The sequence below is a fragment of the Mustela erminea genome, chromosome 14 (genome assembly GCF_009829155.1).
Source record: "Mustela erminea isolate mMusErm1 chromosome 14, mMusErm1.Pri, whole genome shotgun sequence".
Taxonomy (NCBI): Eukaryota; Metazoa; Chordata; class Mammalia; order Carnivora; family Mustelidae; genus Mustela; species Mustela erminea.
Window position 1 is genome coordinate 37,525,209 of NC_045627.1, and position 24,465 is coordinate 37,549,673.

A 24,465-nucleotide genomic window follows, 5' to 3' on the forward strand; every position below is an offset into this window, starting at 1 on the left:
TGGGGAACACCTGCCTTCTGCTCCCTTCCTGGCTAATGCCCGGGCAAGGGCGCCTCCCTGCCGCAGCCCAGGCCAGAGAGCTCGGCGATCGGAAGGCAGCAAGTTTGCAGCAGCAAACTATTCTTGGCTCCAGCCTGCTCGCGGCTGCTAATTTCATGCCCCTGTGATCCAGGTAACGCTTTGCTGCCTCGAGCTGCCACCCCCGGGCCTGAATCGCTTTTTCTCGCCCCGCAGGAGCCAGCTGCCTCTGCCGCCCGAGCTCTCGAGGTGGGGGCTGTACGAGGCAGCCTCCGAGCCGCTGGGCTGCGGGTTAGCCTGCCGCAGCTCGTGACTAATTTGCTGCACTTATTTCAAAGTGCCCAAATAGCATTCAGGGGAGAAGCAGCTTAAACCGGGGCCTGCCAGAGATAAACGGGCTCATTTCGGGGCCTCCCTGCCCGAAGAAACCTCTTTACCTGGACGCTGAGCCCGGAATTAAATTCTTCCAGAAGAGATGCTTAGCACGAAGCCGCTCAGCGTGGCGGAGGAGGGGAAATGTTCCCCCTCTCGTAAAATGGGCCTCACATCTGGCCAGCTGGCTCTGGTGGGTTTTTAAATTGTGTTTGAAGAGCAGCTCTCCCCTTTGCTGTGTTCTTAAGCCAGGCCAGAGTGGAACAGATGAACATGACTTTCCCATCTCCATCACCAGGGGATCAGGTGTCCCGCACCGAGGCCAGAGTGGGGCTCCCCTACACCTGCCAGGCACCCCGCCCTACCGGGGGTCTGGGTTTTGAGTCCCACCTCCGCTGGGCCTGGGGGTGGGGCAGGGCTCTGTGGGGAGTCAGCCCAGGTAGGGGTGAGGGGTAAGCTGCAAGCCTGCCTGGCTCTTCCCGATGCTCATGTCCTCTGGACCATGCTCTGTGCTCCGCAGTGGACCGTGTCTGTCCATTTCGGGTGGCTGACAGAAGCAAGGGCTCTTCTCCTCCGAATCTTTTTCCTTTTAACTCTACTCAGAACCATCGCCCTGTAGAAATGGCCTGGGGAATGGACCGTGGAGTTTAAGGAGCAGAGAGTGAACTGCAGAGGGAAGAGAAATCAAACCCTGTCATTCGCTGGCTTGGGCAGGTCACCCATGTATGAGGGTTGGGGCAGAGGGAAGACACCGCCCTGATGGGACCCTGGAGTCTGCAGCTGACAGCTGCTCACAGCTGGGAAGGCCCGTAGGCTGCCAGTGCTGGCCACTAGGTCCTCAGTGTCATGGCACAATCCCAGGGACAGTGTTTGAGCCTGTGCGTCTGTGGGGCGGGCTCCCTCAGCTAGAGTGGCTAAATGTACCCCCAGCCCTAACCTGTATCAAAAGATCTGCCACCAGCATATGCCAGGTAGGCACTTCTGTGTGGTTCATCCATCTGTTAGCCTCAGGCTTCTTATCTATAAAATGGGAGCAAACCCAGCTCTGCCTTCCCTTACAGGCTGTGTTAAGAACAAAGGGACTGGGGTCTCTGGGGGCCATTTTGTTCCCTGGCAGTTCCCTGGCACTATGTGGGGCTTCTGTGCCACCACTTGGCTTACCTGCCCCGTGCCAAGGATGACTTTAGTGTGACCAGCGTGACCAGGTGGCTGGTGACCTGGGGGCTGAGCCCTGCCCAAGGCCCAGGGAATTGCAGCCTGCTGGGAGATGGTGGAGAGCAGGGAGCTTGGAGGAGACACACAAGGAGCAGAAGTTTTCCTCTTTCTTCCTCAGCTGGGCCTTGCCTCCCATCAGGCTGGCGAATTCAGAACAGTGACTGGTGGGACTGTTGTTCCCCATCAGCACCCTGAAAGGGAGGGGTGAGTGCCGTGGCTCCGTGGCCACCTGTCCTGGGATGTCTGGGTTGAATGCACTGCACAGTACATTTGATTCCTGTCGATGCCAAGGAAGGCCTCGGGAAGTCTGTTCTAACAAAGGTGCTTGTGTCTGAGTCGTAATTGGCAAGGAAGCAACCCTCCGGGCCTTTGAATGTGCTGCTCCTGCCACTTGGAGTGCAGGCTCTCTCCCCGCCTCCCCATATCCATCTGGCAAACTTCCCCCAACTGTTCAGGCTGCGGTCCAAGAGGGTCTCTTGTGGGAAGCACCCCCAGACTCCTCCTTCCTTCCTCCATACCTTGTGTCCCCTGTGCTCTAGCTGCAGGATGGTGCCAGGCTACGAGCTCCCAGAGGGCATACACCAAGCCACCAGCATGGTGCGGGGCACACGGGGGTGGCCGCATCTTCAGGGAACCACGGGACAGGTTGCTGATTGGGTGGGCAGCGGCTGCCGGCCAGTCAGACAGCTATAGGATGACTAGCCTCTGGGGCTCCCGACGGCCAAGGCAGAGAACCCCACTCCGAGAGGCCCAGTCATCCCATCATGCCCTGCCCTGCAACTCCCACCCATCTTCCAGCCCTGCCTGCTTGCTGCATCACAGTGTCTCCTACCTGTAGGAAGGACCCCCCAGGACGTAGGTTTTCCGTGGACTGTAGAAACAGGGCTGCCTTGTGGCACGGCCATGAGGGGTTTCATTCATCTCATTGCTTCAGGATTGGCGTTCCCTGTGGGTGTGCAAGGCGTAGCCTCCACCTTCACACGAGGTGGCCCAGTGCCCCTGCCCCGGGGCTCTCCTTGTCCCTCCACTCCTGCATGGCCGGCACTGGCCTTTGGGGTCTTTGGGTCCACCTCTGGAGGTAGAGGCCATGTTCATCAATCACGTGGGGCACGTGGTGTGGTAATAACAACAGAGCCTCTTAAGGGAGCTCCTAGGAACCAGGCCCAAGTGCAGGCAAATTGTGGCATGAATCCTCCCCACACGTTGCATGACATGAGATCGCCCTATGGGATGGTGACGACAGATTGCTTTGGAGGGGGCAGGATGGTTACCAATGTGTTTGAACCAATATTCAAATGTTTTTGCATCGCCTGGAATAAAATGGGAGAAGGGAGCCCCAACATCCCTTGCAGGCAAATGAGACAAACCCAGGAAGGAAAGGCCAGCTACTGGTCTGCCAAGGGCACAGTCCAGGATGGAAACTAGGGCCTTCACTGCTGAATGTTTCTTAGAAAGGAGCCCAAGGCCACCCATTATGTATGAATACCATCTCACGTGCACCGTCCTAGGGAAGCAAGAGTGAGGGAAAAGAGAAGTGAGGCAGGGGTGGGAGAGAGCAGATGCAGGCTGGCCACAGCTTTGCAACAAACACAGCTGGCTGCTCGGGTGCCCCGCATGCATCTGGAGAAGCCACATGGGGCCACCGCATCCGTAGACCAGTTGACTGAGGGAGAAGAAAGTCAAGAAGTTTACCTCTTGTCGCCTTCCCATTTCCTGCCTCTCTTTGGTCAAAGCATATGTCCTGGGGCTTTTCCTGTCCCCACTTCAGAGAGTATCACCTGACCCTAGGCAGTGTGCAGCACAGCGGTCTCTCTGTAGGAGTCACCTCCTTTTCTGGGGGCAGGGGCAGCAGTGGCTTTATGACCGTGGGACTGAGTGGCAAGGCACATGGCCCGAGGGGCGGGCAGTGAACAGATCTGGGGTGGCACGGAAGCTAAGTCCTGTTTCTTGGAATCGGCACAAAATGAGCCTGATTTCAGCAAAGGATTTGATGAGGAAAGGCTAAGGGGACTGATGTCCGCAAGTATAAACTTTGTTTCCCTCATGGGCAGATACATTGGTCTTTGCATCTGGCCAGATCACAGTGAGCTAGCCCTGTCTTCATCAAGAAACTGAATGTAAACTACAAGAAGTCAGCAACATGCAAAAAAAAACTCTGGATAGTTTTTAGGATAGATAGGAACTCAGCTGCCCCCAACCCTCATTCATTAAGGATGTATTGCCGTGTAACAAAATGCTACACACTCCAGAGGGTTAACATGACACACAGTTACTACTATCTCACAGTGTCTGTGGGCCAGGAGTCAGGGCACGGCTGGATGGAGTTCTCATCTCTGGGTTGTACACAGCCACAATCAAGGGCTTAGCTGGGGCTGCGGTCTCCCTGGAGGCTCAGTTGGAGAAGGACCGCATGCAGGCTTCCTTGAGTTGTCGGCAGAATCCAGTTCCTTGCAGTCGTAGGACTGAGAGCTTCGGTTTCTTGCTGGATGTTGGCCAGAAATCTCTCTGAGCAACCAGGGGTCACCTGTAGTTCTTGCCACTTGGGGTTCCCCTGATGGCCGCTTGCATCCTCAGAGCCATCAAGGGAGGAAAAAAAGGGGGTTCAACAAGACAGGTGCTACATCTCATGTAACGTTGTCCCATATGCATGGTTGTGTATGGCTGCCCCTTTGCCGTATTCTCTTGACTAGAAGCAAGTCGCAGTTCCCACCCACACTTAGCAGAGGGCATCCCATACAAGGGCGTGAGCACAGGAGGCTGGGACTGTGGGGGCCCCTTAGAGAGTCTGTCCACCACATTTTGTTAGAACTCTACTTACAGGCAAAAGCATCAAATAAGTTACACCCCCCCGCCACAGGTTTATATCAGGAATTAAGTTTAAAAAAAAAAAAAACCAAAACTCCATGGGGTGTGCTGAGTCAGCCTACACAACCGTCTACAGCCCCCATCTGTGCCAGTAGAGAAACAGGCCACGGTCCAGTCCATTCCGCCCCTCCTGCATGTTCTTTGAAAAGCCAAGAAAATGGGCTCCGTCAACAGAAAGGGAGGCAGAGCCTTCCTCCAGCCTTACTCCGTTGTCAATATTTAAAAAGCTTTCCACCATTAAAAGGACAATTCTCTGCTTAAATATCAACAAACCAGAACATTCAATTACCTAGAAAATCCCCATTCCTAAAATGTTCAGGGAACCCGAGCCTGCTCAAAAAAAACAAAGACAGAGATTCTGCGTCCCGTGCAGTGGTTGTTCGTAGACTTGCATGGAACGAGTGAGCAGCCACTGAATTGAAGGGACCCCCGTCGGGGTGGGGAGGGGGCTCAGATTCGGGGCTGTCTTGGATGGCCCCCACCTGCGGCTGTCTCTTCCTGGGGGCCTTTCTCCGTGGCTTCTGCCTGCCTGGCCTCACGTAGGCTCAGCCACTGTGTCAAGACGTAATTGACTGAGTGCCTCGGGCCAGTCCAGGCTCTACTGAGCCCATCAGGGCAGGAACAATGAGGTGGCACCTCAAAGGAGGGAGGCTATTTCTAAGGCTCATGGTTGATGGCCCGCAGTCGCTGTGATTACCATTTTAATTGCACGGCCACCACTACCTGATATTCAGGGTGCAGATTTCAAAGACCACAAAGCACTCTGCAGGCTTTAAAAAGGGACCCTGGAACAATCAGTTTCTGACCAGAAGGAGCTCATTATGATATCTTTCTCTTGTGGGCTCCATGTTGCAATCAGACTCCCCCAGAAAGGACAGATCTGACCGTCCGTATCAAGGTCTGACTCAGATCCCACCTCCTCTGGGACTTTTCCCCAAACCCGTACTCCTTCCCATTCTCTCACGTGACCCTGGTCCCACTCCCTGACCCGGAACCCCTTCTCAAACTCACCACTCCTACCTCTGATTTGGCAAAAAAAAAAAAAAAGAAAAAACCCACAAAATTCTGACATCTCTCCCCGTGGTGTTTTGAGATGAAAATACCTTCACACTCTATCTTACACTCCCAGTGGGATGCTTCCTTCTTAGTGACCGGGAGGTGTGTCTCGTTCTTTGTTGTGATCCGTACAACTGCCACAGTGCTCTGTGCGTTGGTGAGGCTTTTGCACGCCTGTCTCTTGCGCTTGGCACATTTGTGACTCAAAACACTGCCTCAGTTAAGTCCAATTTTGTGAGCTTTCCAGAGGAGAACGCTCACAGCTTTTTTCTTTTTCAGAGTGAACAACATATTTAATAAAAAGCCTTTGTATTGGGCACACAGGAAATGCTTAATACGCGTCATCTGTACTCATGGCTTAGAACCTGCAATCAGTACCAGCCTGGGGTTCATGACTTGACAATGACCCAAGCCAAGATAAGTCAGCCCTTCCTGATTTTTTTTTTTTAAAGACAGGTATATTGAGGAATAATGGATACGCAGTAACATCTGTCCTAGTGAGTGATCAGTTCTGAGTTTGGAGAACCGGGCACAATTGCCGTACAGTTTCTTTAGCCATAAATTCCCGCATGTTCTGATCAAGAGCTCTTCATCGTGTGGTCTCCTGCACGCTTCGTCTGGAGTACTCGGCACCCACTTCCAGAAAAAAATGCCCTTTTCTCTTCTCTCGGCCAGTCTAGGAGCCATTTCCCAGTTGACCTCTGGGGAGCATCTCTCCTGAGGGGGCAAATCCAGAGTCAGAACAAAGTGTCCCCGCAGACATCAGGGTTGGTGTAGTTCTAAGAGGCCTCACTTGGTGGCAAGAACATTGGAATGTGGTTGGGTCATAACAAAGCGCATTTGGATCACTGAAATCTGGCGGGAGGCAGAGCAGGCTGGCAGGACGCAGTCTGATGGTGTGCACGTGCTCACAGTTGGGTCCTGTCCACACTGGCTGTCCGTGGGTAGGACAGGTAGAGGAGGGGAGAGCATGGGCTGCAGACTGTTAGGAGCCTCTCTGAGGGCAGGGACAATGTCGTATCCTGACTTACGTCCCCAGCACTTCGCATGGCTTATATTGGTGTCTGTTGAGGGACCTAGTAAGTGGTCATAGGTCACCATGGGGCGGGGCCACACCATCTTGGAGCAGACCTGTCCATCACATGCTGGTTTCTGAAGACAGTGGGGAGGGGAGGGGCGCGGTCTCTGCTCTCCAGGGAGCCCTCCCGTCCATCCACGGTGACATCAGCAGCTCCCTTACTTCTGTGCTTGCAGAACTACTTTGAGAGCTACCTGACCGTTGCCTCCACCGTCTCCAATGTGCTGTGCCTCATGGCGAACTTCCTGCTCGTCAACAGGTAGGCCACGTCCCTCCCTCTCCCAGCCCTGCCCTGTGCCTCCAGCCCTCTCCCAGTGCCTCTCGCTCATGGTTGCTGGTGTGGGCTGCTGGTTTTCAGCCGCTGCAGGGGCAGGCCCCCAAGCAGGAGTCCGGCAGGAAAGACCGAAAGGTCAGATGGGCGAGCCAGGGTCCCGTCGAGGGAAGCCAGGACCGGGAGCTGGGCTTTCACTTCCCAGCCACATGCTAGGACCCTGTGTCAGCAGCCAGCAGGAGGCATGTCGGGACCCTCCTCTTCCTCCTTTTCCATCTGGGGAGCCTGTCTGTTACCAGCTGCCTGAGTTGCAGACAGTGTGGCCGGAGGCCACCATGTGGATGGTGGGGGTGGGCCCAGGGGGAGGGGTGGGCAAGACCGGTGGAAGCTGATCTTTTTTAAGATTTTTAAAATGTATTTATTTTAGAGATAGAGGTGGGGAGAGCCGGCAGGGAGGAGCAGAGCGGGAGGGACAAGCAGACTCTACTGAGTATAGAGCCCAACGCAGAACTCGATCCCACAACCCTGCGATCATGACCTGAGCTGAAATCAACAGTCAGACACTTAACTGACGGACCCACCTGCAAGCAGTCTGAGAGTGTCAAGAGAGCCTGGCTCCCCATGATTCTGGCACTCGCTCCATGGAATGGGCTGCCAGCTCATGTGCTGACCACTCATAGAGGCCCTGTGGGGACCTCCTGACACTGTGTTAGAGTAGGGGTTGGGAGAGAGCCCCATGGCTGCGCTGTGGCGGAAGAAATGATGCAGGAGACAGCCAGGCAAGTTAGCATGGCCCTTAGACTCCACCGGGGGACTCTTCTTCTCCACTGAGGTTTGTAGGAGCACTAGCCCTAGCTTCTTGGCCCACATTTCCCCTAAGCTACCAATAGGAACCTGGGCTCCTCTGGGCCCAGCCGCCTGGAACCTTAGATCCCTGCTGGCCAATCAGGTTTACCCAGCTCTGCTAACTTTGCAGTGCTGGCCTGGATGTCTGGTGGAACAGGTCTCCGAGGCAGGTCTGGCCTCAGGCAGTGTGCTAGGACTGATGGATGGGGTCTGCTCTGAGCACAGGAGGAGAGAAGCAGCAAGTGGGCTAAGCCTGGATAGACTGGTCCTTCCAAATATATTATGCAATGGGGCTATTGCAATTATCTGTCGTGGCATTCAAGTGATCCCCAAGCATGGTCGCAGTTTAAACACTAACAGTAATGAGTCTGTCTCACGATCTGGGCGTCATTGGGCTAGTTGGCAGCTCTGTCTTCCTGCCTCCCATGTGGTCGCAGACAGTGCGGCTGGCCCTTCTCTGGCCCCCATCTCCTTCTCCTCTCGTCTCCCCTCCCCTCCCCATGGTCTCTTGCACGGTGGTCTCAGGTAGTAGGACTTTCCGTCTCGTGGCTGAAGAGTAGGTGCTTAAACGAGCAAGGCAGAAGCTACATGGTTTCTGTAAGCTAGTCTCCGTGGCCGCACGGTGTCACTTAAGCCAGACTTGGCTGGGCAAGCACTCCCCAAGGTCACTTGGTTTCGAGGGGATGTAGACCCACCTGTCGATGGAAGGAGAGGCAAAGAATTTGCACCCATTTTAAAACCAAAGTACAGGCCGTAAGGGCAAAGAGCACAGTGGGGCTCAGATGGCCTTGAGGTAAGCCTGCTGACCCTCACCTTGCCTCCTCCTGCCTTCCCCTGGCACATGGGGCTACCCTCCATGTCCTCAAAGGTGGGGCACAGTCTCCAGAGCACACCCCACCCCGGGAGGAATGAGTGGAAGAATGGAACTCAGAGCAGGGCCCAGTGTTCCCTCCACACTCCTGGTCCCTGGCGGGAAGAGCTGCAGGAGAGAAGGCAGGAAGAAGGGAAGGGAACAGAAAGGAGAAGGATGAGGAAGAGGGAGTGACAGCCAAGGTGGTGGAGGGCCCCTTGGTCTCTCACCACCCACTCCTTTCTAGGACTTTCTCATGACCCTCTCTGTCCACTTGCCTGGCTAGCCTGGGGACGCAGGTTTGTCCATCGGAGACAGCCCGGGCTCATGTAAGTGAGAGCCCCCACCCCCTTCTAGATCGGGCATCAGTGTCTGAACTATAACAAGGGGTGATGCCTGGTGACAACACAATAACCCTAGAGGGAGGCCCTAACATGAGCGCCTTTCCAGGGAGAAGTCAGGAGCTATACCCAAGACCACAGGACCAGTGCGGGGTGGCCCAGGCTGGCGTTGTGCGTCTTCTGTGGTCATGAGATCCAGCAGGCCAGAAGCCGACCTGGGACAGTGGTCAGCAATAGGGAAGGTTGGCCCTCAGGACACTTGGTAGCACTTCAGAGCACTCCTACCCCTTAGAGCTTTGTCTCCTTTAATCCTCCCAACAGCTGGAGAGCGGGAAACTCAGTACCTTGCTTTACAGATGGGAAGATAGGCACACGGAGGTCAAATTCACAGGGTGAGTCCAGGTGGGAACTGGGCCCCTCCTTGCCCCACACTTCTACTTGGAACCTCTGGGTCCCCCAGCTCCTCCCTGTGGCCAGAGCCACACCTCAGAGCCTTCTGCCCTGGCTTCAGGCAGCTGGAAGGAAGGAGGTGGTCAAGGAGGTCTAGGTCTGCCTGCAGTGGGGACAGGGGACCGCCCAGGTAGCCACCCTCCCAAAGTCAGGCAGGGAGCTGGCTGCGAAGGCTCAGCACTATAGGGCTTCTTCCAGAAGTTTCAGCCCACCTCAGGGCCTGCCCTGGCCCTCCTCCCTGTAAGAGAGGGATGAAGGCAATGTGGGGAGCGCTTGCGGGCCTCCGTCTGTTTCTGGGCTGTGGGAAGATGGTTTGCGGCTAAGCTGTTTTTTATTTAATGTGCGAGATTGAAACGTCTCCTTTTCTCCCTTCCTGGAGAACCCTGGCTTTCTCTGACTGGCTCATCCATAATCTCCAAGTGTTTTATTATGTTAAATCTGTAGCATCATAAATACTTATGAGTAGAATTTACATTTGAGAGACTTATGAAGAAATCAGTCCCCTGGGGTCCTGAACAAGGGGGAGGGGAGCTGGCAGCCCTAGCCCTTGCCCAGAATCTCACATTCCTGTGGCCTGCCCAGGGTCCCGGGGCCGAAGCAGTCGTCTCGGCCATCCCCTGTTCCAGAGCAAAACCCCTGACACCAGGGCAGCCCTTGTCTAGACTGTCTCTACCATCGTGACGATGTCCCTGTCCCCCCCGCCACTCTCTCGGCGCAGGTGGAAGAAGCAGAGAGAGGCCAGCATGCCCCCGTTATTGCACGTGGGGTGGGTTCGGTGTAGCACATCTCATAAAGCTTCGTGGGCATTGAAGAGAGCCCCATGGAGGACCCCTGAGGACCTGGGGCAGAATGGGTCACGTGGCAGGTGATTTGCTGGCAAGGAGGAGGCCCGTGCAGGGGAGGGACCTGCAGGGACTCTGCTGCTCCTGGCCTGCCTTTGGCATTTACCTCCTCACCTCCCACCACCCTGGGGGTGCTGGGCGAGCAGTCCCCCAGCTTCCTCCAGAGCAACCTTCCTGTAGGGGCAACTAATTACCTTGTTGGGACAGGTGCCAGAGAGCTCCTGGGACACCATCAGCATTCCTGGCATGGACTTCATCTTCACCGGGACTGGGAGGAGTGGTTAGAGGCAGAGCCGATGCCTGATGCTGGCTGCAAACTCAGTATTTCCAGTGGTCTGCCTGCCATGCTTGGGAGGTCAAGAAGCAGAAAGTCTCCCTCCACTGTTAATAAGCCTTGCCTGTCAGTTTGTGTGGTCTATCGGGGACTCACCAGGTCCCTCCCAGGCCCTCTGTCCACCCTGGGAAGGGCAGGGGAAAACAAGACAGAGCACTGTCCTGGTGGCACTCCTCCTGTCTCTAGTCTGCCCCAGGTATCTGGTAAAGCTTTTCGGCCTCGGTCACCACCCTCTCTCTCCGTAACTATCTTAATATTTACAATTGTAAATGGGAACGTTATGCTAACCCAGGCTCTGAGCTCTTGCTGGCTCTTATGTTTGGGGCATGGGGCAGCTTCAGCTGCTGGGAAAGGGTGGAGGGCACGGTGCAACCCGGCTGAGTGTGGAGAACCAGCCCGAGCATCAGAGGTAGGCCTAACCACCAGCCTCCAGGACTGCTGGTGTGCACTTACACTAGATACTCTGGGCCCCCAGGGGTCCAGGTGCTCTACCTGTCTGCCTCCCAGCTCCTGCCCAGGATGAGTCCTCTGCAGACCCTGGGAAGATGCATCATGGTGCGGGGTTCCCCAGAAACAGCCCCTGCAACAGGGATTTGAAGTGTGAGCCCTTTACTTGGGAGGTGAAGGTAGGAGAATGGAGGGGCGGGATGAGAGGGGAAGGCAGCCAATAAAGGATGTCTTACCAAACCAGCTCCCACAGAAAGAGACCGAGCTTGACCTGCCTGGGGACTCTCGGACCCAGTGTGGAAGGCGAGGTAGAGGGATGGTGCATGGGCAAGTCAACCACCAGCTAGAAGCCTTCATGTGCCTCTTTGTGTGAGTTAGCATTCTTGATAACAAACAACAGAGACACAAAAAGGGTTTTCTCATTCTTGACCTGGAAAATTAAAATCAGGGCTGCTGCCACACATAGTCGCACATTGCTGGATCTAGGAGATCGTGTATGTGCCCAGGGCTGTCCTCTTGCACTGTTCCTGGGCTCCGTGTGTGTCTGCCTGGCTTCATCCCAAATGTGGTCTCTCTCCATGCAGCTGGCCAGGTGACAACCAGGAGCTCCCAGCATGGTCACGGCAGGGAAGGAACTTCTCTCCACCTTTCAGTCCTGGAGGGCTCTCACTGGCCCTGCCTGGCTCACATGCTAATCCCAAACCCAAACCAGTGACCTGCCCCTGTGGCATAAGACACTCCAGTTACCCCAGACCAAGTCATCGTGTGTCCATCATCTGTGGCTTGGTCAGGGTGGACAAGGTGGCCAGCCACCTCTCCAGAACTTGGCGTGGAAGAAAGAGTGTGCCTCAGGGAAAGGATACTGGCAGACGAAACCTGCACATGCATCCTACACCCTGCCCTGAGGGTCAAGCCTTGGCACTTAGCAGCTGGACCTGGCCCTCCAGGATAGGGCTCTGCTTCCCTCCAGCCTCTGCTCTCTATCTCGCCTGCAGTCCAAGGCCAGGTCCCTGCACGTGCCGTGTCCCCTCTCACCAGACACATGCCCTCACATCCCAACACTCCTTATACTCCAGTTTGGGTACCTCCTCCAGAAAGACTGTGCGACCCTCAGGCTGGGTTTTGTACCCCCTTGGATGCACCCAGAATGCCCTGGGGCCCTCCCAATGGAGCACTGTGCACACTAAAGCAAAATGCCTGTGCGGGGCCGGGGTCACACAGCAGGTGGCTTGACACACTGGAACTGTCTGATAAATGTTTGCATAAAAGACACCAGAGAGAATGCATGTTGGCAGATAGTCCTGGGCGGAGGCTCAGCAGACCTGGGTTCTCTTCCCCTGCTCCCCGTGGAATCACACCGAGACCTTGAACTGCCCCTTTACACCCGCAGGCTTCCCTCTACCCTTTACGCAGCATAGGTGGCACCTGTCCTCCCTCCAGCTAGGATCAGAACTAAGATCAGAGAAAACTCCAGTTAGCCTGGAGCCGCAGAAACACTTTGAAAACTCCTTGCTTCTCATGCTCATCATTTCACACCTATTTATGTACATATATATGTAGATACATTTTTTAAAAAACCTTTCAGGTCTTTCTTTTTTATAAAAAAAAAAAAAATTTTATGTGTGTATAACTAATCTGGCTTTTCTCCCAGCCCCCACCCACTGGCTCACAGGAAAATTAACCAAATATCCAATCCGGCTTAAAGCTTAGTCTAATCTGATGATTTAAACAGCCCCTTTCCATGATATTCTCTCTCCCTGGAATAAAAATGTGCAGTTTCCTGGAGAGCCAACCTTCCCCGCTCCTCCCTTCAGGGAAGCATCTGGGCGGTGGGGGGCCCAGAGGAGCGTGTGGTTTGCGTTGTGGGTGTGGGGCTGGCCCAGGGCTGCTCTGGCTTGGCGTCAGCAGCTGCCCGTGACAGCTGAAACCATCGCAGGAGAATCCTTCTGCCCTGGCCTGTTCTGGACCACCCAGATTCCCTTCCTTCCAGGAAGGCCGTAGAGTGTCCTTCTGAGAGTACAGACCTGGAGCCAGTCCTCTTGGGGTCACAGTGAGTGACCTTGAGCAAGTTCTTTAGCATCTCTGACCTCAGTTTCCTTCCTTGTTACCTGCAGGATGGTCAGAGGGCCTGTCTTGCAGGGCTGGCATGAGAAGGCAACAAGTCAGCATGTAGAAACATTCCGAAGGGTACTTGGCACGAATTTAGTACTATCTGGGTGATTGCTCTGTGATGACGATGGTGTTGGTTTACTGCTCGTCTCCCTCCTCCCGCCACTGTTAAGTTTGGGGAGAAGGAAGCCCAGAGGGTGGTGAGTTTGTTGAAACACTAGCCAAAGCCAGTGGGAACTCAGCTTGAGAGCACGGGCTTGAGACCTCCTGTCCTGTCCTTGAACCTCACAGCAAGATGAAAAGAAGCAATATCCACCGAGCATTTGCCCTGAGCTGATGCTGCCCCCTGCACTCCACACACTCCCTTCCAGAGACCCTCACCACCACCCCTACAGGTGGATCCATCCTTCTCTCTGTTGTACAGACACAGGAACTAAAACCAGAGAGACTGAGTCACTGACCCAAGGCCACACAGCTAGTGAGCCAGGAAGGCAGGATTCAGGCCCAGGCCTCCCAGCTGCAGAGTGTCCCTTAAGAACCTTCCCCACCAGCCCAAGGGGATCTGTGACAGCTTCTGGCATCCCTCCACCCCGCCCAGGGTTCCGATTCAAGTCCGTGTGCTGGCCTCGCTGACTATCATGCTGGCCATCTTCTTGGTGATGACTGCACTAGTGAAGGTGGACACCTCCTCCTGGACCTATGGCTTCTTTGCTGTCACCATCATCTGCATGGCGATCCTCAGCGGGACCTCCACCATCTTCAATAGCAGCGTCTTCGGCATGACAGGTTCCTTCCCCATGAGGAATTCCCAGGCGCTGATATCAGGTAAGAGCCGGCCTCCAGACAGCCGACTAGGTTAGTCTACCTGGGGGGTCATGCAGAGGGACATGCAGTGACCCTTCCAGAAAAGGCAACAAGTGTTAGCTCTATTTGCACTATTATTGGGTAACAAAGCACCCCAAAACTTAGTGGCTTCAAATGATAGGAGTCATGTCTGGCTCACAGATCTGCAACCTGGGCAGGAGTAGTCAGGGACAGCTCAGCTCTCCTCTGCCCTGTATGGCATTAGCCGATAGAGCAGAGCCCGGCTGGAGGGCCCACTCTGAGAAACTGGGGCCTGGGGCCTGGGGGGCTCCTCTCTACCGGGGTCTCGGCGAGGCCTGTTGGGCTTCCCCAGGGCGTGGTGCCTGGGTCACCAGAGTGAGCATCCCAGGAGACCCAGGCAGAAACATTATTATTTCCTTTCATAGCTTAGATGTGGAAGCCATTTATGGCCAACGCCCACCATAGCCATAAGCCCACGGGCCTTTGAGGGGAGGGAACACAGACCCACATGCATCAGCAGGAGAGCATGAAAATCATCCTGTGAGAAGAGCAGCTGGGAGGGAAGCCAGTTGTAGTCCCTTAGGGCAAACACATCCGTCTACCGAGTGCATCTCCTGCAACAGCATTCCTTTCTTCCCTTCCTCCTCGTTCCCTCGCCTTCTCCTGTCCCCTGCCTTCTCTTTCCTTTGCCTTCCTCTTAGCTCCTCCCCCTTTTCTTCCTTTCTCATTTTATAGAAGACCTACTATGTGCCAGGGATTCAGAGATGAACAGACCCAGCCTCTTGGGAGCCGGATAGCCTAGCAAATAAGCACCTGCATGACCCTGAACTTTGGCCGTCTCTGGAAACACAGATGCACCACTTGGGTCAACTCCTTTGGCTGAAGTTTGATGCTGATCCTAAGCCCGTGGTCCAGGCCTTTAGCAGCTCTGTTCCCTCGCTCAGATGTCCCAACAAGAAAAAAAGGAGGAGGGTCAGTAAGAATCTGTGCTTTCACAGAAGACCACCGTCCCTTAACGCGAGACTGGGAACTCAGCGTCTGTGTTCAGCGTCCAAGCCTGTCCCTGTTGTGTGAAGGAGGGTTATAAGCATTTGCCCACTTGAAAAGAATTTCACAAAGAATCTCTTCTGTGTCCATGAACATCACTAGTAGATCCATCTCTCCCCCGAGCCTCCCATCCCTTCTCAGCTCAGCACTGGAGGTGTTCCTACCTGCAAATCAGAATTCAGATGTGAGCTCAAGCCTGTTTGCCATTTTGGACAAAAGTTTAGGCTTTTGGCTCTGTCCGGGGAAATCCTTGGGTCTAAAGTAAAATGAAAGTGGGCCCATGGCTAAGTTTCTTGAGTACAGTCAATATGCCTGTAGCAGAGCTTTGAGAAGGACATGCCTAGCTTGAGGGAAATGGCCTCCAAGCACTGGATGTGATCTCATCTGTCACCTGAGTCTCAGAGAGAAACGTCTCATCTCCTTCCATCCTGCCGACAGATGTATTTTTCCTTACAACCACCTTGCTGGCTACCTGTCTACCAGTGACCAAACCCACCATTTATGCTGGCAGGGGGTCCTTCAGGTTCATCGGGCCACCTGGGGAATCTTCTCGAAAAGGGGACTCTCTTGTGAATTTTTCAGAAATTCCATGTTTGAAAAAGTGGAGAAGTCCGGCCCTCACACTTCGGTACTGATTACCCCAGACCCTAAACCAGTGTCATCACTCTGCAGGGGGTTGGGAGGAGCCATCAGGCAGGTGCCCCTCACCCTGGAAAATCCAAGGTGGCCCCAGCTCCCAGAGGCCCCAACGCCATCTCCCCAGCCCTCGTTATTTCTGGACCAGAGGAACCCATCTGTGAATTCTGCGTGTGTAGGCATCCGAGGAACAATTCATTTGTTTTGTACTGGTGTTTTTTTAAACCCCTCATTTGCATGTATTTCCATAACTGATGAGATAAAAGTAGGGAGTCATGAAAGATGAGCTCCCGGAGGCCTGGTTTGTTGTTGATGATAATATTGTAAATTCCCTACGAGTTGGGGAGAGAGAGGGAAATCAATAGGCGGTGATGTTAGGATCTCTTCCTCAGGCAGCCGGCAAGTGTCTTACTCAAATTGAGCTCCAGTTCTTACAAAACATCCAGGTGGGGATTACAGCTTCTCTGAAGCTGGCACCCTCTTGGCGAGGGGTTTACCCTGTTGTTGCTGCTTTGATGTAGGAAGGACAGAAATAGCCAAACACCTAATCGGGAATCTGAGAGGTTCATAGGCACTCCTCTGTGCCGGGCACCATTCTCAAGGCTTTCGGGCTCAGGATCCTTTTTATCTTCATAAGAGGCCTTTGATGTGGGCATTAGTAACATCCCCATCGTACAGCTGAGGACACGGAAGCACAGAGAGGTTCAGTGACTTGCTGAAGGCCACACAGCCAGAAGAGGTAGAATCAGGATGGGACTCAGGTGTTCTGGTTCCAGAGTCTGCTCTTTGTCTTCCTTGTGCTAACTTTGATCTCTTTGCTGTCCTTTGAGATCCCGCCTGGGCGAATAAAGCTCACAGGGAGGTTAGGGAGGAAGGATCTGTGGTGGGAGGCAGTGGGCTGTTCCCAGCAGAGCCACAGAGGGGTCAGGCAGAGTGTGGGTGAGGCCCTCAACCGTTGCTCTCTCTTGGCTCCTGCTCTGTGCAGCACCCAGCAGAGAGTGGCACCTGGTCACATCTGCGTGACAGTGACAGGGCTGTCCCTGCCCCACCTGGTCACATCTGCGTGACAATGACAGGGCTGTCCCTGCCCGCACAGAACACTTTGCTGTTTGCTGCCTGCAGTCACCCACCTCCTTGTCTCCCTGAGAATCGGTATCCTGGCCTCCTGGCTGTTGAATGCAGGCAGACTCATTCATTCAGCCAGGCAGTGTGATGTACTCACCAGACCTCAGGGGATGGAGGACGAGTATTAGCTCCATTTTCCAGCCAATGAAACAGAGGCAGAGAGGAGTAAATGACTTGGGGGCACGCACAGCCGTGTCTAACCTCCGAGTCTTGCCTAGCACAGGTTGACTACCCACGGTTGTGAGGGTTCAACAGGGAAGTAAGGTCCATCCCCCCATCTCCCCACCCCGCCTCCCAGAAGTGACAGTGTGATTGCAGCAAAGAAGGGGACCAACACTTGTCGAAAGCTGACTGTGTATGGGCCCTTTCCAGACATGAGCTCAGGCCTCACAGCAGCTGTTCAAGGCAGGGCTTCTTAGTCCCAATTTACAGACCAGCAAACTGGGGCTCCAGGCTGTCATGTTAGCCTCCCCAGTCGCAGTGAACAAGCCGCAGGGTCAAGGGTCAGAGGTACACCTGTTTGGCTCCCGGAGCTGTGGATCCACTAAGTTGTGTCACCTCCTCTGTTGGTAGTGGTCAATGGTGGTGACATGTTTTCACATGGGTCACATGGCAAAGCCCTTGGCCAGAGAGAACATTCCATGTGGGAGGGTGGTTGCATGCATGTGACTGAGTTTGTTTGTGTGTAAGAGTGTTATAGCACAGCAGTGTGTGTATGTGTGTGTGAGTGTGTATGAGAAAGTGTGAGCATGTGTGTGTGCTGTATGTGCAACCTCATTCACATGCATGTGTGCCACACTTCCCACGGGATACAAGGTCAGCTCCATGAGCTCTCAGGCGGGTGACACAGGGTTTCTGTAACCGATGAGGACGCCCGGGATGGGGCGGTGTTGCTCAGAGCCACAGGTGGGCCTGTGCCAGAACACTCCCTGAACCTCTGACCCAGTTTGCTTGGTGGTGGCTTGGGCTGAGGGCACTAGAGGGGAACTCTCTGAGAAATCCCACCCCTCAGTGGAAAACTTCTGACCCTAGAAGAAGGGTGGTAAAGAGAGATGGAGGTGAAGGTGAAACTCTGGAGGGTGTTTGCCCCCTCAGGCTGCAGCTCCCATAAGCCCATCAATGGGAACCTGGGGTGGGGACATGACCTCTGATACCCTCTTAGACTCAGAGCTCACGGCTGCCCAGCTCCCTGTGTCTGCTGGGCGTCAGGGCCCCCTAAGGACTACAGCATCTCTGTCAAGCAGGGAGAGTTTCTACTCCTGTTCCATGAAGGCTGAGCGGACAGGGGCATGCCCAAGTCTCAGGGAGGTGGGGCCACCCCCCCCCATCTCCATGGCCTTCTGTGCTCCCTGCAGGAGGAGCCATGGGGGGCACCATCAGTGCCGTGGCCCTGCTGGTGGACCTGGCGGCATCCAGCGACGTCACGGACAGCACCCTGGCCTTCTTCCTGACAGCAGACGTCTTCCTCGGGCTCTGCGTCGGGCTCTACCTGCTGCTGCCGAGGCTGGAGTACGCCAGGTGAGGCCCCCCTCACCGTCGGGGATGTTCCCCCCGATCGGCTTCTTTGTACCCGCTGTCTTCCCAGGCCTCTCTCCCCACCTCTTCTCGCACGTCTTTCGTGTTTCTTGCTGCTCTTTTAACAACAGCCCTCAACTTTTTCTCACATTTTATTCTTGTCAAGGCATTTCCTGATCCATTATCGTATTTGACGTAGGAGAGGCAGGAATCATGTGCCCTGTTCTGCAGGTGAAGAAACAAAGCCCGAGAAGGCCAGGGGGCCAGCCTGTGACCGCACAGTGGGCAAGCTGGCAGAGCTGGGGAGGCCCAGGTCCTAGCTCTGCCCTTTCCCTTGGGGACCCATGTTGTCTGGTGGTGCTGAGCTCAGCCATTTACGCCTGTGTGTCTTTTCTTCACTTTTTCTGTGTGCAGTTGTTACCGCCCTTCCCCATTTTACAGATGAGGAAACCGAGGCTTTGTCAGCTAATAGACATGCCCAGGCTGCTTACCTAGTAAGTCGCAGACCCGGGTTTGAACCGGATTTGTTTCCAGAGCTGTGCCCTTTGTACCATTTTTGAGTCACGGAATGGGCAGAAGGCAGGAGGGTCCCAGCACTCCTGCTGTGTCTCTGTGTCCTGTTTATGGTGCTTCACACGGGTGTGTGTCCAGTGGGGTGGCCAACCTTCCCTATTCGCCTGGGACTGAGGGATTCTGAGGATGAGGGGCTTTCAGTGCTAAACCCGGGAAAGTCTCAGCAAATGGGACAGTTGCTCACCTTAGTTTCTAATCTCACTTTCCAGCTGAAATCCTCACAAAACCCTTTCTAGCTGAGCCTGTGAGACAGAGAATACCCATGGGCTATGCTTGTCCCATGGAAGCTTCTTCTCTGCTGATTAAAACTTTGGTCAAGACTCCTGGTTTACAGAAACACATCAGAGGAAGGAGCTTTGGAGGCAGCCATGCTCCTGGGGCTGCTCAGACTAAATCCTAGTTAAAAGGGAGCCCATGGGTGCTTCCCCCAGGAGGAACGGACCCCCAGGCAGTACCAGGGGCTGCTGATCAGGGAGAGTGACGGGAGACAGAGGTGGAAGAGCTTAATGAGGAAGAGGTTTGACCAGGGGAACTTGGCGTGGAGCCCTCTGAGAGCTGACTTCAGGCCGGGATCTGCCGCTGAGTAGAAAGGGAAGTAAGACTACTCCTTCCCCTAAATAGCGGTTGTGGAACAAGACAGAGTTCAAGTCTGCAGTGCCCGGCTCAGCATCACACGGGAAAGTGGTTTGGAGGAGGAGCCCTCCTACCGACTCGATTATTACCTGTTAGGACTTTGGATGGGCGGCCTGGTGGGGGCCTCAGAAGCTCACGGCTGTAGGACCCCTCTATCTTACAGAGGAGGAAACTGAGCTCAGAGAGGGGCATGCCTGGCCTAATGTCAGATGGGGAAACGGGGGGGGGGGGGGGCTGATACCAGAACCCAGCCATCACTGAGCTACTGTTATCCCAACCCCACACCAAGCTTTCTGTTAGGGATGTGGTCCTGTGGTCAGCATATGTCTCCTGGCTTTCAGCATCTGAGGCCCAGAGAGGTTGAGTGACTCAGGCAAGGTCACACAGCAAGATGGCAAGGCCAAGCCACCTAAGTGTCTTCTACTCTGGTGAAAGTAGCAGAAATTGAAAATATTGATTATATCAGTGTTGAGGATATGGAAGGAAGATACCTTTATAGACTTATTAGTTATTATTCTATTTTAAAGAGTTACTCTGTGTGTGGTAATCTAGCTGGAAACAGGCAAACATGGTACTTGCCCCAGGGAGCTGTCTTTTAACAAAGGAGCCAAATGATAAAACATAAACTAACCCAATGGTTATAATTTGTGGTCAGTGTTTTTGAAGAAACCAGTGATCGCATAAAGATTAACAGGGCTGGTGACTGGAGTTGGGGCAGGGGAGTGGTACAGAGCAGAGACAGATCGGTCTTACCTATTTAGAGAGTAATTTACTGACAGCTACCAAAATTTTAAAGAAAAGCTTTTTTAAAAAAAAAAAAAATAACATATAATGTATTATTTGTTTCAGGGGTACAGGTCTGTGATTCATCAGTTTTACACAATTCACGGCACTCCCCATAGCACATACCCTCCCCATTGTCCATCACCCAGCCACCCCATCCCTCCTACCCCCTCCCCTCCAGCAGCCCTCAGTTTGTTTCCCGAGATTAAGAGTCTCTTATGGTTTGTCTCCCTCTCTGGTTTCATTTTGTTTTCATTTTTTTGCTCTCTTTCCCTGTGATCCTCTGTCTTGTTTCTCAAATTCCACATATCAGTGAGATGATATGATAATTATCTTTCTCTGATTGACTTATTTCGCTCAGCATAATACCCTCTAGTTCCATCCACATCATCGCAAATGGCAAGACTTCTGGATCTGCATAATATTCCATTGAAAGATACAAACGTTTTGATCCAGAAGTTCCTTCTCTAGAAATCTGCTCTACTGAAGTCCTAGCATACAGGCGCAAGGCTGTGTGGGACTCATCATTGCACCATTATTCATAGTAGAGAGAGATTGGAGCTAACCTTAATGTCCGTCAGCAGGGGAGCGGTTACATTGCATATGCATACAATGAAGTATGCCACCCAGCAGAGAGGCATTGAATCACGTGTCTCCATATTAACAGTTGGCCACGAGATACTGTTCTAGATGCAATTATGGGCATGCATGTGTATATCATAGTTATGCATGTTATTTAGGCTGTTATGTAACACATTTGTATACATTATTTATATAATAGATTTAGGAATTGCCCTGTTGCGGGAAGTTTTGCAATGTGTATAGTTTGACCCCTTTTGCTTAAGAAACAGAACTAGGAAGGACACGTGGTGGGGGGAGAGGGGACGTTTGCCCATCCACGGAGCCATGCACACCAGATTTTTAACCATCCGGACCTCCAAGGAGTGAGACCAGACAGAGGTGGCCGTCCTCATTCTAGTCAACCATTTTCCTTCTGTATTTTGAGTTCATTGCATCAAGCTTGTGCTATTTTTATAATTTTAAAAATTATATTTAAAGTGCTATTTTATCTCCATGTCTTCCCCAAAGCAAAATGAAAACAATGGCTCACTACGTGGCCATTAGTGCTGCTTCCCTCTGTCCCTGCTCATGGCCAGCCTTTCAGGCAGCACCAGGATGGGCAGGCCAAGGACTTTTGCGGGTCTCCCTGTGGCTGCCTGGGCACACGTATGTCTGAGGGCTTCCTGAGGCTTCATGCACCAGGCCTATGGGTCCCTTGCCCATGTCCCCAGAACTCCAAAGTGACCCTGCTTTCTGGGGCCCTCTGACCATGAGCCCTCTCCCTCTGCAGGTTCTACCTGAGACCTGTTTGGCCAGCCCATGTGTTTTCTGGGGAAGAGCAGCCACCCCAGGACTCCCCCAGCACCCCCTTGGCAGCCCTCAGATCCCGTGACTCCTCTATACCACCCCTTCGCCCCATCCTGAAGAAGACCGCCGGCCTGGGCTTCTGCGTCGTCTACCTCTTCTTCATCACCAGCCTCGTCTTCCCTGCCATCTCCACCAACATCGAGTCCCTCGACAAGGGCTCGGGCTCGCCGTGGACCACCAGGTTTTTCGTCCCCCTCACCACCTTCCTCCTGTATAACTTCGCCGACCTGTGTGGCCGGCAGGTCACAGCCTGGATTCAGGTGCCGGGGCCCAGAAGCAAGGTGCTCCCCGGGCTGGTGCTCCTCCGGACCTGCCTCCTCCCCCTCTTCATGTTCTGCAACTATCAGCCCCGCAACCACCTGCACACGGTGCTCTTTCGGTCCGACCTCTACCCGGTGCTCTTCACCTCCCTGCTCGGGCTCAGCAACGGCTACCTCAGCACGCTGGCACTCATGTACGGGCCAAAGATCGTGCCCCGCGAGCTGGCCGAGGCCACAGGGGTGGTGATGTCCTTCTATTTGTGCTTGGGCTTGGTCCTGGGCTCGGCCTGCTCCGCCCTGCTTGTGCACCTCATCTAGAAGAGGCGTGATGGCAGGAACCTTGGAGCCCTGCGACAGACACTTTAGGAGCCCCGGTGGGTGGGGAGCGAGTGTTGGGAGGGCTGGGTCAGCGTGCAGAAGAGAGCGGCAGCTGGGCCCGGTGCAGAACTGAGCATGCCTGGGCCTCCTGTCTCCCCGGGGAGCTGGCAGCCGTGCCAGGCACACATTCCAGACACTTTCAAGAGCTCACCTGAGACCTCTGAAGGAGACCAAAAGACATGTGAGTGGAGCCCCGTGACCACAGTTATTCAGAGGACAGTGGACATGCCCATCGCCTTTCTGGTTACATTCCGCCTCGTTTTACAGCCTCTTGTGAACTCCGTCGCCAGTGTTGACTCCAAACTATTACAAGGCCAGTACCAAAACCTGACCACAGGCCCTTTGCCTCTCCCAGTCTTGCTCCCTCCTGGGGACAGCTGGACGTAGCAATTCCCAGCCCTCCCTCTCCAGGGGGTTCCCCTAGAATGGAAATCCCATGGAGGGACACCTAGCGGCTCAGTGGGTTAAGTGTCGGACTCTTGATTTTCAGCTCAGGTCTTGATCTCAGGGTCCTCTAGTGAGTTCAGGCCCCACGCTGGGCTCCACACTGGGCACGTGGAGCCTACTTAAAAAAAAAAAAAAGTCCACTGGAATAGCCAATTCTCAGGCCCAAGACCCAAGGCTGTGCAGACCCCTGCTTTCTGTGGGCAAGAGAGTACTCGCCCACTGGACAGGGGACCCCAGAAAGACAGGCCTTCTAGGAATCCTCCATTCCCTAAACTTGTGCTCTAGAAGGCTCCCCCATCCTAGAGACTGAGGGGGTCAGGCCTGGGAGTTCTGACAGGGATCCTCCACGTGGTCTGTGGCTTGCTCTAGGGTAGGGGTCTTTTCACGTCCATGTTTACAAGATGTCAAGCACCTTGGTTCAAAGGCATAATGAATACCTGGATATTTAATGAGAGCCTGACTGGTGTCTGGATTAGTCAGGGTCATGGCCAGAAACGGCATCCTCCAACTGGATGATGTGAGGATATTTGAAGACAGGGTATAGGAATCCTATGGAGTTGTGCCTTATATCCCAGAAATAGTAAGGCCCTGGTACCCTTACCCAGGGCTGGGGGCAGGGGGCATCTCCAGCCTGTTGTGAACCACAGGAGGTGTACTCCCTTCATCCTTCCCTCCACCCCATCTCCTCGGAGCCCCTGTGCACTGAGCCACAGCCAAGGAGCAGGCAGAGTGGTGGGGCCTAGACTTGGAAAGGCAGCAGGTGTCCCGAAAGGGGGCACCACCCTCCCCGACCCATATGCACATCAGGATAGCTCTGAAGTTTCGGCCAGGTCCTGAGTGGTGCTCTGTCCTGGTTTGTCCTGGATCAGCTGTGTATTTTGCAGCTGTTTTTGCAGCAGGCGACCCTCAATTTGTGTGGCCCCCAGGATGGTCTGATGTGAGTAGTAATTTACATTTCTCCAGTTCCTTGAAGGCTTCTGCATCGCTGTTCCTTGGGGGAGCAGGCTGGCTTGCGAATCTGAGAGAAAGGAGCTAGATCAGACCCAGGAGTTCTTTCTTGACAGTTGTGCAGAAAGAACAGAGCTTGCCCCCCAAGAAGCAGCAACCCCAAGAGCCGTCAATCTACCCACTCCTTCCCGGAAGAGCTCGGGCCCCCCCGGTGTCCTGCAGACAGCCGATTAGCCCTGGAAGCAGCCAGTAATCCACCCAGTGGGAGCAGCTTATGTTCCCTCCTTCTCAGGCTCGGACACACTCCCTCTCTCCGGCCAGAGAATTAGAGAAGACACCCTGGACGGATCTTCTGAAACTTGATATCTAGAATACAAAAAAATTTTTTTAGTATATGTGCTGCCGAAGCGAGCACCAAAAAAAAATGTTTTAGCTAAAAATAAATTCTCCTGTCTCTCCTCCCCTTGCAGGAGCCTGAAATCTCGCCCTTGGTTTTTTTTTTCCCCCACCTCTAATGCTGGTGATCATTTGGTGGCAGTGGTCTGGCTGGTGACTCATCCCAACCTCAGGCTGAAGTGAAGGGGCAAGAGAGTGGCCAGCCGGGGATGGAGGGGAGGGCGAGGGCCAGCTTCCTGGAGGAGGAGGCATCGGCTGCGTGGGGGCTGGTGGGAGTGCTGCCGACTTAGTTGCTCACCTTCATGAGCATTTCACAAGGGATCATTCCTTCCCAGGGAGGGAGGGAGGAAAGTAAAAACACGTCTCCCAGCAGAAGG

General features: G+C 54.1%; 1 protein-coding gene across 1 annotated transcript in view; it reads left to right on the forward strand.

The window, feature by feature from the left end:
• SLC29A3 (solute carrier family 29 member 3) overlaps window positions 1-24,172 on the forward strand; it is a 40,534-nt gene extending 16,362 nt beyond the window's left edge. Inside the window, exons 3-6 of the mRNA XM_032312697.1 lie at window positions 6,781-6,863; window positions 13,693-13,919; window positions 18,083-18,245; window positions 21,583-24,172. Coding sequence (XP_032168588.1) covers window positions 6,781-6,863; window positions 13,693-13,919; window positions 18,083-18,245; window positions 21,583-22,237 — 1,128 coding nt within the window. The 3' untranslated portion in view covers window positions 22,238-24,172. The remainder of the gene's footprint in view (window positions 1-6,780; window positions 6,864-13,692; window positions 13,920-18,082; window positions 18,246-21,582) is intronic.
• The last annotated feature ends 293 nt before the right edge of the window (window positions 24,173-24,465 follow it).